General features: G+C 36.7%; 1 protein-coding gene across 1 annotated transcript in view; it reads left to right on the forward strand.

The window, feature by feature from the left end:
• Positions 1 to 17,224, forward strand: part of SUCLA2 (succinate-CoA ligase ADP-forming subunit beta) — a 43,359-nt gene that overhangs the window by 552 nt on the left and 25,583 nt on the right. The window contains exons 2-3 of the mRNA XM_038569524.1: positions 5,205 to 5,385; positions 16,884 to 16,983. Coding sequence (XP_038425452.1) covers positions 5,205 to 5,385; positions 16,884 to 16,983 — 281 coding nt within the window. The remainder of the gene's footprint in view (positions 1 to 5,204; positions 5,386 to 16,883; positions 16,984 to 17,224) is intronic.

Raw genomic sequence — 17,224 nt, forward strand, 5'->3', positions numbered from 1 at the left:
GCCCTGCTAGGGGCGGGGGGTGGGGGGGGGAGATGCCCTGCAGGGGGACTCGGGTCCCTTGGGAGCGGTCATAGGCGGGAACGCTTGCTGACGGGCCTTCTGGGGGGTCGAGGCCGGGCAAGTTTCCCACCTGCCCCGCCTGGCGGTTTCCTCCTGTGCTTGTGAACAGTGGGGACAAGATGCTGTTGATCATCAGCTTACCCAGCTGGGAGGTCGGACGGCGGTCCTCTGGGTCGCTTCATTTCTGGGTAGAGTGCAGCCCAGCGGTCCCAAGTTCTGGTTGGTTGGTTTGGGTTTTCTTGTTCCGGAGTGTGTGCCGCGCACAGGTTGTGGGCGTGTGATCCCATCCCTCTTATTGCCCCTGAACCTGAGCTCTTGTCGGGCAGACAGTGACCATGTGGGCCAGCCCCCCCGCTGCTGGACCCCACACCTGCTGAGCTGGGCCAGGTGCTGAGCTAGGCATTTTACTTGTACTTTCTTTCCTTTCTTTTTTAAGATTTTATTTATTTATTCATGAGAGATCCAGAGAGAGAGGCAGAGACACAGGCAGAGGGAGAAGCAGCTCCCTGCGGGACCCATGCAGGACCGGATCCCGGGACCCCGGGGTCACGCCCTAGGCCAGAGGCAGATGCTCGACCCCTGAGGTGCCCCTTACTTGTAGTTTTACTCCCTTACTTGTAGGGAGGCTTTTCAGCTCCGCTTTAAGGGCTGTCAATATTCTCATCGTTGATGGAGAAACTGTGGCTTAGAGAACAAGTAATTGGGGCTCAGCCATAAAGCAGGTGAAGTCAGAGCTAAGGCGTAATTCCAGAAGTGTCTGGCCCCAAAGCCTGTGCACTTCAATCTGCTCTTGTTTTTTTTTTTTTTTTTTCCCCCAGGAAGCCTTGGCTTGTTTTTTTTCAACGTTGTCACCAAGAAACTTGTGAAAGGGCGTGATTGGCTTCCAAGTCGATTTCAGAGTTTTACGTTTTGTTCCGAAATGAACTCCTTAGACATGACAAAGATGAATTGATCTAGATTTTTTTTTTAAAGCTGTTCATAGTCTAAACCTGGAGGCAGTGAATTACATGAGTAAGCTTCTTAACAGGAGAAGTGATTTTTTTTTTTTTGGCCTTGAACTTCCTTCTCATGAGTTTTAGAAAATGAAGATTTGATGAACAACTATGTTTTCATCTATCCTTTTGGATATTCTATTAAAAACCTCTTGTCTTTCTGTAGGGAAGTGCCTCATATGTTGTCTTGTAACATCTCTTCTTTCCCACCCACACGTTAAATAATACAGCTTTAGAATTTTGAAGACTAACCCCTTCTGTACCTGAGGACACAGAGGTTCAGGATCCTAGGAAACTTATTCAAGGTCACACATTGAGTTTAGCAAATACTTTTTTTTTTTTTTAAGCAAATATTCTTAAACTTTTTTTTTAAAAGATTTTATTTATTCATGATGGAGAAGCAGAGACACAGGCAGAGGGAGAAGCAGGCTCTCTGTGGGAAACCCGATGCAGGACTCGATCCAAGGACCCTGGGGTCACGCATGGCCTGAGCCAAAGGCAGACACTCCACTGCTGAGCCCCCCAGGGATCCCATTCTTAAACATTTTGTTTAATTCTCTGATCACCTTCTAGTTTCTCTGTATCTTTTGTCCAGTATATATCTGGTAACATAGTTCCGATTATGAGCAGATGAACTAATTTAAAATATTTTCTCAGTTGTCGTGAATCAGATCCCCCAGTAACGACCTTTCCCCACATTTTAATAAATATGATTTAAACTAGGTGAATGACTAAATAGGTGGTAGTATAGGGATTTGGCCAGGAATTGGTGGCCTTTTGGCAGGAGGAATATGCTAAGTGATAATGTGGAGAAAGACAAAGACTTAAATGTGGGAATCCTTGTGATTATGCAGGAATATTTATTACCAGCATAATTCAAAAGTCGTATTTCAAGTCATAACTTATAGTGGTACAAGGAAAGGATTATCAATACTTCAGATATTCAAAAACCTCTAAGGGGTATAAAAGTTACCAGCATTACCCTACGAGTACTACTGATTCTTTGTGAGTATAGATATTTGAAAGAAATTGTAAAAATAGAGCTTTGTGTCATTGGTTTACCTTGAGCTATTTTTTGAAAAGTTTGAAACTGGTAGAATGTTCCAGCAACATTTCAGTGAGCACATATATTGTTTTCATCTAAATTTAACATTTTGCCACATTTGCTTTATCTTTAAAAAAAATTACATGTGCATATGTGAATTTTTATATGTATGTATAAAATGACATTTATTTATATTTGCTCAACCATGGCACTTTGTCCCTAGATATTTTAGCACATGGCCTTTTAAACATAAGGATATTCTCCTAATAACCACAATTATATTTAGGAAATTTATAGTTATCCTACTTAGAAATTTAGATTTAGGTTTCCTCAGTTCTTAAGTGTCCTTTACAGATACTAGTTTTTTATTTTTATGGATTTATTGATTTTTTAAAGAGATTTCATTTATTTGAGAGAGAGCATGTGTGCATCAGTGCAGGGAGGTCGAGGGGAGAAGGAAAGGGGAGGTTGACTTGCTGTTGAGCATGGAGCCTGCTGAGGCTCCATGTCATGACCATGAAATCATGACTTGAGCTGTAACCAAGAGTTGGATGCTTAACTGACTGAGCCACCCAGGTGCCCCACTTTTTTTTATTTTCAAACTGGGATCAGGTCTCTAATATTTTTTTCTAGTCTGTCCAGCTAATTAATGGACAGTGCTACCTAATGACTGCAGATGCTCTTACATGTGTTGTAGGTGTTCATTTGCATGCTCATTTACATTAGATGAATTCTGTGATTGTGACCAAATTGGTTTTATTCTTTTAGCATCCCTAGTACAGCGTCTGGTATATATGCATTCAAAAACTGTTTGAATGTAGAACTCTTTTTACCAAGCTGTGCTGGGTACTCCCCTTTTCCTCTTATTTTTATTGTTATTTTAAAGTATAATTTATATAGAGTGTATAACTTGGGTGGGAAGCTAGATTAATTTTTCTGTAGGTATCCAGCTATGTCTTCACCATTTAGATCAAGATATGTAATATTTTCAGCCCTCAAAAGCACCCATGTCCTCTCTCATCAGTACTCCAGCAGAAGGTGACCACTCCTTCTGACACACTCCTGTCACTAATTTTGATTGGTTTTGAACTATATAAAAAAGTACAAGTATGTATTTTTGTGTGTGGTTTCATTTCCTCAAAATTATGTTGAGATTAATTCATTGTTTTGTGAGTGATGGGTATTTAAAAAAAAGTGCTCTGTGTTATCCTAGTATATGAATATGCCATATTTTATTCTTTTGATGGGTGATTAGGTCATTTTCATTTTTTATTTATTTTGAATAAGCTTGCTACGCACATTTTTTTTTTAAAGATTTTATTTATTCATGAAAGACACAGAGAGAGAGAGAGAGAGAGGCAGAGACACAGGCAGAGGGAGAAGCAGCCTCCACGCAGGGAGCCTGATGTGGGACTCGATCCCAGGTCTCCAGGATCATGCCCTGGGCCGAAAGCAGGCGCTAAACCACTGAGCCACCCAGGGATCCCGCTATGCACATTCTTATCATAGGTGCCTTTTGGTAGACTAACCACTCTCTTCTGTTGGGTATATAACCAGAGTGGAATTTCAGAAAGTAGATGTGTGCTGAACGGTTTGGGATGTTGCCAGTTTTTAATATTGAAGTGACACTAAATCAGGGAATTGAGCTACTCTGGTGAAATATTATTCAGGATTTTAGCTTATCAGATGAATCAAATAAGTTGTCACTAGATGTGTTGTTATTAGACTGTGGTTCTCAAACTGTAGGGTACTTAAGAATCAGATGAACTACTTGTTAACGAATGCAGATTTCCTGAGGCCTATTCCAGAGATTCTGATTTTGTAGATGAGAGTGGGGCCCCAGAATCTGCATTTTTAGATACATCCCAGGTAATTTTGATGCAATTGTTTCATGAAATCCCTTCAGGAAATAGACTGTTTAAAAAAAAAAAAAGAAAATAGACTGTTTAATAAAGCAGTAGGAGATAACCCAGAACTATACATTTCTAATCCTCTAAACTATCTATAACATGGACTATCCATAGTTTCCAGTATTTTATATTAAAAAAAAAATAGCCTGTACATACGATCCTTTTAAATTCAGTTCTTACAATATTGTGTGTTTCATATGAACCTAATTTCAGTGTCCTGCATTCTTTGTATAGAGAATAGAAATGTATGGATAATACTTAAAATGTCTAATTTCAGGGCTTTCATAGCACTTAATTTATTCTACATATTGTCATATAAAGTTGATCGGATTGAGGAGTTTGGATGATATTTGCAGGCTGTGAAATCAGTTTCATAGAGGAAGTCAACTGGAAAGTGATATCTGGATCAACAGCTGTGAGGGAACGAAGGAGGAATGAGTAGAAGGAGAAGTAGAACCGTGGTACAGTTGCAGTAGGAACCTTTGCCTTTCCTGTGGGAAATCTGGAACCTTTCCTTCAGAATTATCCTAAATTGGGGTGGTGCTAGGACTTTATATCCTTATCTTAACCACCAGTCATTGGATGCATGCTGACCAGGGAAGATGTGACATTGGACAAGGATGCGCCAACGAGAGGACTCAGCTGAGGGCTGTCAGCAGCCAGCGCTTCCGGCAGTTGGGCTGTGAAAGAGGAATCTGAGTAGCACACCACAGTGACCACTGCAGATGAGACCACAGTTTTTTTGAGTCTTGTGTGTATGAAAGAGTAATCACTCAACTACCACATTTGTAGTGCCAAGCGATTTGTTAGGTGCTGGAAGAATGATGGAGAGAAGGAAGTTGGGAAGGATTTTTGGTTTGTTGGAAAGGATGAGGTTGGTTTTAGATCTGCTGAATTTGTCATTGAAATAGAAATGCTCTGTAAGTCATTAGAGATACAGTAGTAAAGCTCAAAACATAAAGACTAGACATTTGATGAGAAAATAGTTAAAACTACAAGAATTACATTTGATATTTGGCTGGAGGTTATCTCAGGTTATCATTTAGGTACTCTGAATATTATACTTTGATGATTTAATGTAATGGTTTTATTATGGTTATGAAGAACCAGGTACTGTATATTAAAAAAGTATTTTGAGAAGTTGTTTTTATTAAGTTCCAAATCACTGTCATAGTAATGTGTCCCTGATTTCTCTAGGTTCTGGGAAGTTCTGGATTTTTTAACAACCATGGACTCCAAGTACAGCAGCAGCAACAAAGGAATCTCTCACTACATGAATACATGAGTATGGAATTGTTGCAAGAAGCTGGTGTCTCCATTCCCAAAGGACATGTGGCAAAATCACCAGATGAAGCTTATGCAGTTGCCAAAAAATTAGGTACTAACTTAAGGAAAACTTATGCCATTTGACATGGGCACTCAGTTAAGATGTGAACTTCACTTTTGGTTTATACCAACTTATAGGTTTTAATTTTTTAAAAAATTTATTTACTTAGAAGGTAGAACTTAGGGATTGTTGACATTCTAAAATTATTATGAGATTATTATGAGCTAGGAACTTAAGAACCAGTTATATTGGCTTTAGGAAGCCTTTAAAGTCCTCTTTTTAGTTGGAATATAATTATGGGGAAGGAAGTTCTGTTTAATATTCTGAAGCTTAAAAGACTGATGTCTGTGATGATTCTAAAAGGAATACTGAAGAAAATCCTAGCTGTTTCTGTGGCTGTTAAGAGGTCTAATATTCCTCCCCTCCACTTTTTTTTTTTTGATGGGAAAATTATGGAACCAAGGTGGGGGTGGGGAAGAAGCTAGACTGTAAGCTCCATGAGAGCAGGGTTTCTTTGTCTTATCTTGTCCAGTGATACATCCTAAACTCTTAGAAGAGTACCTGGCACTTAGATAATCAATAACTATTGGTATTTGTTAAATGAATTAAGTACTTGTCTATGTTTATTAGTAAATTCTTTTATTGATAACAAATCTAAAAAGCTTTTGTTACCTTGAATTTTGTTGATTTATATTAATCTCTTAATAATCTTGACTCTAGAAGATATTTTTCACTTTACATTTTTAATGATTTAATATGAAGCCATAATAATGAGTAATGTGCTAACTATACACTGCATTTTATTTTTAACAATATTTAAAGTCCCACCAATTTTATGTAGATTAGCACAATCTCTGCTGGATTTATACTTGATTAACATGACTTTGAATGTGCTTTGGTGAAGACTTTGATTTTATTAGTATTTTAGGAAGGCTATGGGGCATTTAAAAATGTTGAAAAATTTTAAAGTTTTACTCTCATTCTGTACTTGTGTCTAGAATGAGTTTTTCTTCCAAAAGTGAGGGCATGTACAAGTTTAGAAATGTCGTATATTCTTAGCTGTTTTTGAATGAGATGTTGACTTGGAAGCATGAGTTTTCATTGATAATTTTTTATTAATCAAAAAATCCTTTTTATTCAGATTATAAGCAAACTTCTCTTTATTAATTGAAAACCTTATGTAGATTGATATTAATTTTGGTGAAATTTTTGTTAATTAACGGTGACCTATAGTTTGAGCTTGTGCATGATAAAAGACGTGCCTTATTTTTACCTTCAAAACACTGTACATTAGAGGTTCTTAAAGGTCAAGTTTAAAGAAAACTCGTGATTGTAATTCTTGCAAAGGCTACTTTTTAATGACTATTCCCTTGGGATTGATCTTATCTATATGACCTAAACTTTAATTTCTAAAGAAAAGTCAGCTAAGTAGGAGGAAAAACTTGGAAATGCAATGGAGAAAGTGTAAGATTTTCTTATTCGGCCGTTCTGTCCTTAAGAATGAAATGTAGACCCTTGACTTTGTTCTTTTATTTTTGTTAGTCTAATCTTTTGAGTGATTTTTTTTTTTTTTGTTTACCAATTGTTTCCTTTGTAATAATGCTGGAGCATAAAATATTTTTCATGCCAGTCTTAGTAAGTCCTGATTTATATATAATGAAACCAGTAAAAACTATTTTTTTCTATTTCCAAATTCTAATTGATTTTTCTGTATTTTCCATATATTTGCTCACTTAGTCAAAGTTCATTGTTTTGTCAAAAAAAATTGTATAGCAACTTTTTCATAAAACAAATAGGATTTATTTGGATGCCAATTTCTTGATTTCTTTACTCCTTATAAACTTTAATGATGCTTAAGTGATTAAAGGAAGAAAGAATAGTTAGCATGTACAGGATATACTTTAGTTATGAGTATTTCTGGGAAGTCTCTGGGACCAGGACTTATTTCAAGTAAGGGACGGGTGGTAGGCAGCTCTGATTTTGAACCCCTTTGGAACAGAAGGTGTCTTGTTCATCTAGAAAGTGTGTTTTTGTCAAATAACACTGCTGATGAGGTTTATAGTATGAAAGTGGGATTAGTGACTAAGGAGATCTTTTAAATTTAGAGAATCAGAAATGCTCTTTTTAAAGATATATTTAGTAACTACTGTGAAGGTGTTGAGGACAGTTTTGTCTTTTGTTGGGATTCATTAATGTTAGAAGATACTGATTATGGGATCTAATTGCATAAGGTGTGGTATAAAGCGCCTTAGAAATACACCTGGTTCTGTCAATCTAGCTAGCAATCCCCAACGCTGATTGTGGCTACCTTGCTTCTTGAGTTACTGAAAAACTTACAAAGCATTAATTCCCATTTATTAAAAAGTCTTACATCACCAACTGATACTATGAGATATAAATGCAAGCTTGGGCCAAACTTGCTTCCCCTAAGTTTTGTGGGTGGCAGGAGAAGCTGAGTCAGCATTGGGACTGGGGCCACTGAGCCTTACAGCTGGTGACTCCTGAAATAGCTCTGGCCTCTTTCCCCAGTATTCCCTACAAATTCTGTAATTTTCTATGTGTATCATGATGTGAAAAAGTTGGAAACGCTATTCTAGAGGCTAGTTTTGCTTGTTGTGAATAATTGAAGTTAGGGATGGAAGGATGGTTGGAAAGAAATCTAATTCTGGTTTCTTTTCCTTTTTTAAAAAATTTTATTTTATTTAATTTTATTTGAAAGAGAGACAGAGATAGTGACAGAGATAGCAGAGGGAGAAGCAGGCTCCCTGCTGAGCAAGGAGCCTGACGTAGGACTGGATCCCATAAACCCAGGGTCATGACCTAAGCCTGGAGGCAGACACATAACCGACTGAGCCACCCAGGTGGCCCCCTCCCTATTTTTAAATAGACTGGTTTTCTCATATCCATTTTTAAAATGATTTAATTTATTTTGAGAGAGGGAAAGAGAGAGAGTGCGTTGGGTAGAGGCAGAGGGTGAGAGAGAGGGAGAATCTCAAGCAGAGTCCCTACTGAGCTGGGAGCCTGACACAGCCTGATCCTAGGGCCCTGAGATCATGACCTGAGTTAAAATCAAGAGTCAGACATCCGACCGATGGAGCCACCCAGGCGCCCCTTCTCATATCTGTTTTTAATGGTAGATCTTTAGTAAGAATAATATCTTTAGGCTTGGGAAGGTTCTGCCATTTTTGTTCTGGTTTTCTGAGGAACTGTAAAAACTGTGCTTCATAGAATTTTTATAGGGAAACCCTAGTACGTGGCTCAGATACAAATACATCTTAGTTCCCCCATTACCCTAAATAGAATTGCATCTGTATTGGATTTCCATGTTTGAAATTACACACAATATAATAATTTTGCTGCTTGAAAATTGTTTAGCCTAGTGAAATTTGTGTTGCCTGACTAGTTTGTGTTTAGTACATATTTTGTTCAGCCTTTTTTTTTTTTTTTGAGGAGACTTTAATTGCCAAATTCTAAATTTCATTAACAGTAGTACTTATATCTGCTATATGTGTTTCAATTGCTTAAAACATAAATTTATTCTCACATTTTATAGGTTAGAAGTTTGAAATGGGTGTTAAGTCCCATCTTTTTCTTTTTTTAAATTTTCCTTTAATTTTGACCCGCTTCATCCATTTTTCTTATGCCCCACCCTCTGCCTCTGGCAGCCAGCAATCTGTTCTCTTTATCTATGAGCTTAGTTGTTTTGTTTTGTTTTCCAGTTCCATATATAAGATTCCATTCATGTGGAATATGTCTTTCTCTAGTATACTTCACTTAGCCCTCTAGGTCTATCCATGTTGTTGCAAGTGCCAAAATATCATTCTTTTTTGTGGCTGAATATATATATACACACACACACACACACATCCCATAATTTCTTTACTCATTCATCCATTGATGGGTACTTAGGTTGTTTCCATATCTTGGCTATTGTGAATAGTGCTGTGATTAACTAGGGGTACATATATTTTTTCAAGTTAATATTTTCTTCAGATAAATAACCAGAAGTGGAATTGCTGGATCATATAGTAGTTCTCTTTTTAATTTTTTTGAGGAATGTTTGTACTGTTTTCAATAGTGGCTGCACCAATTCATATTTCCCATCATCAGTGCATGAGTGTTCCCTTTTCTTTACATCCTCACCAACACTTTTATTCCCTGTCATTTTGATAATAACCATTCTAACAGGTGTGAAATAATAACTCATTTTGTTTTGATTTGCATTTCCCTGGTGAATAGTGATTTTGAGTATTTTTTTGTGTGTCTGTTGGCCATCTGTATGTCTTTGGAAAAATGTCTGTTCACATCTTCTGCCTGTTTAATTATTTTTTTTTTCACAATTATATGAGCTCTTTATATGTTTTGGATATTAACTCCTTGTTGGATAAATGATTTGCAAATATTTTCTCCCATTCAGTAGGTTGGCTTTTTATTCTGTTGTTGATTTCCTTTGCTATGCAGACGTGTTTTAATTTGACATAGTCCCATTTATTTATTTTTGCTTTTGTTACTTTTACTTTTAGTGTCAGATTAAAAAAATCACCACAAGACCTGTGTCAGAGGGCTTGCCATCTATGTTTTCTAGAGTTTTATGGTATTTTAGGTCTTATGTTCAAGTCTTTAAAGCACTTCAAGTCAATTTTTGTGTATGGTGTAAGATAATGGTTGAGTTTCATGCTTTTGCACATGGCTGTCTAGTTTTCCCAATGACATTTATTTTACTTATTCATTTAAAAACTTTTTAGATTTATTTATTTTTAGAGCAAGCAAGCAAGCATGGAGGGTGATGAGGCAGAAGGAGAGGGCGAGGGAGAATCCCGAGCAGACTCCCTGCTAAGTGCAGAGCCCAACACAGGGCTCTATCCCAGGATCCTGAGATCATGACCTGAGCCGAAATCAAGAGTCAGATGCTTAACTGCCTGAGCCACCCACGTGCCCCATCCCAACACCATTTACTGAAGAGATTGTTCTTTCTCCGTTGTATATTCTTGACTTTTTTTTGAAAAATTAATTGACCATGTATACATGGATATGTTTCTGGGCTCTCTATTTTGTTTTGTTATGTCAATACTGTACTGTTTTGATTATTGTAGCTTTGCAATATAATTTAAAATCCAGGAGTTTGATATCTCCAGCTTTTTTCTTCTTTTGTAAGATTGCTTTGGCTACTTGGGGTTGTTTTTGTGGTTCCATACTAATTTTAGAATTGCTTATACTATTTCTGTGAAAAATGCCTTTGGAATTTTGATGGGGAGTGCATTGAATCTGTAGATTGCTGTGGGTAGTATGGACATTTTAACTGTATTATTCCAACCCATGAGTACGGAATATCTTTCCATTATTTTTGTCTTCAATTTCTTTAATCAATGCCTTATAGTTCAGTATCAGATTTTTTTTTTTTTTTTTACCTCCATGGTTAAATTTAAATTTATTCTAGGGTATTTTATTCTTTTTGATGCAGTTGCAGGTGAGATTTTTTTTTTAAATTTCTCTGATAGTTCATGATTAATGTATAGAAATGTCATCGACTTTTGTGTATTGATTTTGTGTTCTGCAGTATTGTGAATTCATTTATTCTAATAGTTTTTCAGTGGGGTCTTTAGGTTTTTCTACTTAAAATACCATGCATAATGAAATAGTGACAGTTTAACTTCTTCCTTTCCAATTTGGATGCCTTTTCTTTCTTTTTCTTGCCTAATTTCTGTAGATAGGACTTCCAATACTATGTTAAATTAAAGTGGTAATAGGGCACCTTGTCTTGTTGCTGATTTATTTAATTTAATTTAATTTAATTTTATTATTTTTTTAGATTATTTATTTATTCATGAGAGACACAGAATGAGAGAGAGAGAGAGAGAGGCAGAGACATAGGCAGAGGGAGAAGCAGGCTCCATGCAGGGAGCCTGATGTGGGACTCGATCCCAGGATTCCAGGATCTGGTCCTGGGCTGAAGGCGGCACTAAGCCGCTGAGCCACCCGGACTGCTCTTGTTGCTGATTTTAGAGGCCAAACTTTCAACTTTTCACTGTTGAGTTGGGTATTAGCTGTGGGCTTGTCTTATATGGCTTTTATTGTCTTGAGCTATGTTCCCCCTATACCTGCTTTGTTGAGATTTTTACATAAATGGGTATTAAATCTTGCCAAATGACCTTTTTTTTTGCATCTGTTGAGATGATCATATGTTTTTTTATCCTTCATTTTATAAATATAGTGTATCACATTGACTTGTGGGTGTTGAACCAACCTTTTATTCCTGGGATAAATCCCAGTTGATGATGGTATACAATTCTTTTAATGTATTGTTGTATTCAGTTTGCTAATATTTTGTTGAGGATTTTTGCATCTGTGTTCACGTGGGATATTGGCCTGTAATTTTCTCCCTTGTGGCATCCTTGTCTGGTTTTGGTATCTGGGTAATTCTGGCCTTGTAAAATGAATTGCAAGTTTCCCACCTCTTTTATTTTTTGGAACAGTTTGAGGAGGATTGATATTAATTCTTTTTTAAATGTTGATAGAATTCACCAATAAAGCCCCCTGGTCTTGGGCTTTCATTTGTTGGGAGGATTTTGATTACTGATTCAGTCTCCTTACGAGTAGTCTGTTCAGATTTTCTATTTCTTCTTGATCCAGTCTTGGTAGATTGTATCTAGGAATTTATCTCTTCTTGGTTGTCCAGTTTGTTGTCATGTAATTGATCATAATAGTCTCTTATCCTTTGTATTGAGTTTTCAGTTGTACTAGCTCATCTTTTGTGTCTATTTTAGAGTCCACCCTTTTTTTTTCTTCGTGAATCTAGCTGAAGGTTTGTCCATATTCATCTTTTTGAAGAAGCAGCTCTTAACTTTCATTGATTTTTTTCATTGTCTTTTTAGTTTCTATTTTATTTATGTTCTAACCTTTGTTGTTTCCTTCCTTCTACTAACTTTGGGGCTTCATTTGTTGTTTCTTAGTTCCTTGAGGTGCAAAAATTAATTTGTTTGAGACTTTTCTTGTTTCTTGAGATGGGCATTTATTACTGTGAATTCTTAGACTGCTTTTGCTGAGCCTGTAAATTTTGGTATTGTCTTATTTTGTTTGTCTGAATGTATTAATTTCTTTTTTGATTTTTCTTTGATCCATTAGTATCATGTTTAATCTTCAGATATTTGTGAATTTTCCAGTTTTCTTCCTTTAATTGATTTCTAGTTTCATACCATTATGGTTGGAAAAGATGCTTGATGTGATTTCAGTCCTCTTAAATTTATTAAGACTTGTTTTGTGGTTTAGCAGGTAATCTGTCCTGGAGTATGTTCCTTCCATACTTGAGAAGAATATGTATTGTTGCTTTTGGACAGAATATTGTATGTATGTGTGTGTGTGTGTGTGTCTAGACCATGGTCGAACATGTTAAGTTTAAGACCTGTGTTTGCTTATTGATTTTCTGCCTGGATGATCTGTTGATTGATGCAATTGGTATTAAAGTCCCCAGCTATTAATTGTGTTGCTGTTTTCTTCTTTATGTCTATTACTATTTGCTTTATATATTTAGGTGCTCTTATGTTGGATGCATAGATATTTATAAATGATACATCTTCTTGTTAGATTGGCCCCTTTATTTTTATGTAACCCAGCTTTTTTCTTCTTTTGCAAGACTGTCCTTGTTATAAAGTTGTTTTTTTCTGATATAAGTATAGCTACCTCAGCTTTCTTTTGGTTTCTGTTTGCATGGAATATCTTTGTTCATCCTTTCACTTTTAGTCTGTTTATGTCCTTACATCTAAAGTGAGTCTCTTATAGGCAGCATAGATTAGTCTTTTTTTTTTTTTTATTTATCCAGCCATTCCTGATGTTTAGGATTCTAGTATAATTAAGGTGGAATTTTTGTCTGGTTGAATAAACATGTGCAAAGGTTGCCAATTAATGAATGCCACCCTGGAGGGAGATTTTTAATGCCATACAATAGGACTTTGCCTTCTTTTTTCTTCCCAGTGTTTTATTAGATGACTACGTATAAAGAATGCTTAAGGTGTTTGTGAATAATGAAGGCTAGAAGGGATAGTGACTATGTTTTAAAGACAGTCTTTGAATCCATAAAAGATCTTGTCTGACTAAAGCAAAGGTCCAAATCTAATAAGACTGTAAGCTCTCTAAGGGCAGGGTAGGTCTCTTCAGCTCAATGGTGTATCTGTGGCTCTAGCAAGTAACTGGTATATAGATGTAATTATTGAATGAATTAATGGAATTGAATAAAATCTTTGTTTCAATCAGTTGTCCTCAGATTTCTCTTGTAATTCTTCTTGTCTTGATAGTTGATGAGACTATATTCATTATATATTTTTTGGCTTTTCTTTTGTTGTGAAGGGCTTTTTTAGAAGGAACTTTTGTGAAATTGCTTCTGCCCTAAAGAAACTTGTATTCCTAAAGAAAGGAAATTGACACTTTGGGGGAAGAGACTTCCTTCTTGTAAAATGTTTTTGAAAAACTAGAACTTTATTACTCTAATAGGTCAGTTTTTTAAGTTCTCAATTTAATGTTAAGAATGTTTGAATTTAGCCCAGCAAAGCACCAGTTTAACTATTGACCATTTTTACATTATATTTATTCTGTTGGAATTATATTTATGCTCTTTGGATATAAATGAATGTTTCTCAAGTACTGGAAAACCATGACTTGGAAGGTAACCAGAAACAGGTAAAATGACTAGTGACTACTCCCTTTTATTTTGGGCATGAACTCTGTAATTTGCCATTGTCCCTGAAGCTACCTGTTTTCTTTCCAATAAGAAAATTATTTGTTTTAAGGAAATTTCTTATTAGTTATTTTTACCTGGGTATGATGGGGACTGTGGCAGATTGAAAAGACTTTATCTTGTGTAAACAAGGCACTTCTAATCAGCTTTAGTTGCAGGGCCCAGTATTTCCAGTTTTGAGTTTTTTTTTTTTAAAGATTTTATGTATGTATTCATAAGAGACACGGGGGCGTGGGCTGGGAGAGGAGAGGCAGAGACACAGGCAGAGGGAGAAGCAGGACTCGATCCTGGGTCTCCAGGATCATGCCCTGGGCCAGAAGGCAGGCGCTTAACTGCTGAGCCACCCAGTAGTCCTCAGTTTTGAGTTTTTAAAACAGCAGTGGAAAATCTAGGTTTGTAAGAATTCTTTCCATCTTTAAATGTTCTTTTATTCAACATTCAGAAAATATATGCTAGGAACCCTCCCAGGAGCTTGAGAACATCAGTGAACACAATGAAGCTTCTGCCCTTCTGGAGCCTGTATTTTAGTGGGGGAGCAAAACAATAAATGGTAGACATGAGAAAATTATATATTATGTTTGAAGGTGATGAATTCTATGGAAAAGAAATGGGCAGGGTAAGGAAGATTGGTCCCAACTGGACAGGTTGTAATATTAAGTAGGATGATCAGGGTAAGCCTTAAGGATACTGAGATGTAAGAAGAAAAACTTGAAGAGAATGAGGACCTTTCTCAAATGGATACAGGTATCTTCTGGTATCTGAAAGTAGAACATTCTTGTGAAACCTTTTGTTACCCAGAATGGCATAAAGAAAAAGCAGTTAGCGGTAACTTATATGGAAGGATTTTCAAGTATTCCCAGACCCAGTGAGGCTTTTCTGATATCTTAGAGCACATCTTGGTAACAGCGATACACAAAATAAGTCAAGATAAAGTACAGGTGCTCACAGGCACAGTTCAAAGCTTTGGTGGCTTGATGCCGAGATGCTGCAAGAAGCATCTTGGATAAAAAGGTTAGCAGGGCCACTCGATGCTTGGAGTGCATGCTGCCTCTGTAATGGCTTTCTGCAAAATCAACACAATGCTATTTTTGCAAAAGTGAAAATCACTTTCCGATTTCTTTTGGTTAGTGAAAACAGGTAAATGATGTGGGTCTTTTGTAAAAGAGAAGTGATGTAATGCAAACTTTTGAAAAGCAGAGAATTCCTGTATTTGGATGAAGAGTATTTCAGGTGGAGGGAGCATTAGAGCTAAGTAAGTCCTGAAGGCAGAAGCATGCCTGGGAACAATGGAGACTAGTCTAGCTGGAGTGGAGTGAGCAATGAGGAGGTCATAGGAAATACAAGTAATAAAGGTGCTGGGGGATTATATAGGGCCTTGTAGGTCATTGTAAGGAGTGTGACTTTTGCTCCGAGTAAAATGGGCATTCACGGTAAGGTTTTAAGTAGAGGAGTGAAGTGCTCACTTTGCTGCTTTGAGAATACTGTTAGGGACAAGGGTAATCTAGGTGAGATAGAATGGTGGCTGGGACCAGGGTCCAAAGGAGGTGATGAGTGGTCAAGATTCTGGATAAATTTTAAAGATAGAATCTCATAACTTCCCAATTGAATGGATATGGGGTGTGAGAAAGAGTTTTTTTTTTTTTTTAGCATTACCTTGACTGACTCACAGGTCAGCTTCTAACTTCTAAATGTAGATTCATTTACATCATTTTCTGAATGTTCTTTGGTAGTAATTTTTTAAGGGTAAACTTTAGGTCATTTCTTACTGGTTTTATCACAAGCTGCGTTTGTTACCTCTTTGATTTGGTTGGCTTATCTGATGAGGTGCGAGTCCCTGCATTCTGCATGGTGTGAACATGGATCCGTGGTTATATCCCAGAGTCTGCCTTGGGCTTGTAACCAATAAGAATGAGACCGTGTCCTTAATCCTAATCTCCAAGGTTATTCTTTTGCCATCATGTAATACTAGTATTGCACTGCTAGTGTAGGCAAAATGAGGGGATGCTAAAATTCTGCTGTCTGAGGAGATGGAGAACGCCCCTCTAAGAGGCCTAGCCCCGGATCATGAGTGATGAGTGGTACCTAGGCTAAACAGCTGGTTTGCTGATTTTCTTCAGCACATTTGAAAGAGGAAGACAGAAGAGCGAGATCAGTCTACCTATTAAAGAAGACAAACTCAGTATTTATTTAAACAATTTCATTAAAAAATGTTAAAAAGTTTAATAAAAAATCAAAAACTTAAGACTTACATACGTAACATCCCTGAATCTTCTGATAAATATAGCTTACCTCCTGATAATACCCCTCATAACACTATAGCTCAAGAATTTATATCACAGGTCTTTCTGTTAGTGGAACAATGTCCGTTGGTATCACTACTAGTACTTTCCCCTTAAGTCGTGGTGTATTTCTACTCAGAGTGGCATTTTTGACTCCATTGTTCACAGGATGGCAATTTACATGTGAATAGAAAGGGAGGGAAATATTGGGAAGACATTTGAGTTTCAATTTTGTACTTTTCATACCTTCCAAAGCACTAGAGATTTAAAGTGTTAAAGTAAAATTATTTTCAGTATACTTTAAGAAATGATTTCATACGAATGAATGGCTGGCTCATTTTTTAAACTTGTGGATCTTTAGATGGTGAATGTGTTTTAATGTTCTAATCTAGAAAAACTATGGAATACTTCATTTTTTTGACATTGTGGGTAAATGAGACTTAGCTACATTTAATAACATCACTTAATATGTATGCTTAATAACAAAATAATGTCTTGCATGCTGTTCCATGCTGGGGATCTAACAAGTGTTTTTCTTCTAGGTTCAAAAGATGTTGTGATAAAGGCACAGGTTTTAGCTGGTGGTAGAGGAAAAGGAACATTTGAGAGTGGCCTCAAAGGAGGAGTGAAGATAGTTTTCTCGTAAGTCCTGCTTTGAAAAGAAAAATCATTATTATTAAAGAAAAAATATGTTGTAAAAATTACTCCTTATTATTGAATTGATGAAAATACTGAGATTTAAATATTAAATGCGAGGGGTGCCTGGGTGGTTCAGTTGGTTGAGTGTCCAACTCTTGATTTTGACTCCGGTCATGATCTCAAGGTACTGGGCTCGAGCCCCGTGTTGGGCTCTGCACTCAGCACAGAGTCTGAGTTTCTCTCC

Source organism: Canis lupus, chromosome 22 (genome assembly GCF_011100685.1).
Source record: "Canis lupus familiaris isolate Mischka breed German Shepherd chromosome 22, alternate assembly UU_Cfam_GSD_1.0, whole genome shotgun sequence".
NCBI lineage: Eukaryota > Metazoa > Chordata > Mammalia > Carnivora > Canidae > Canis > Canis lupus.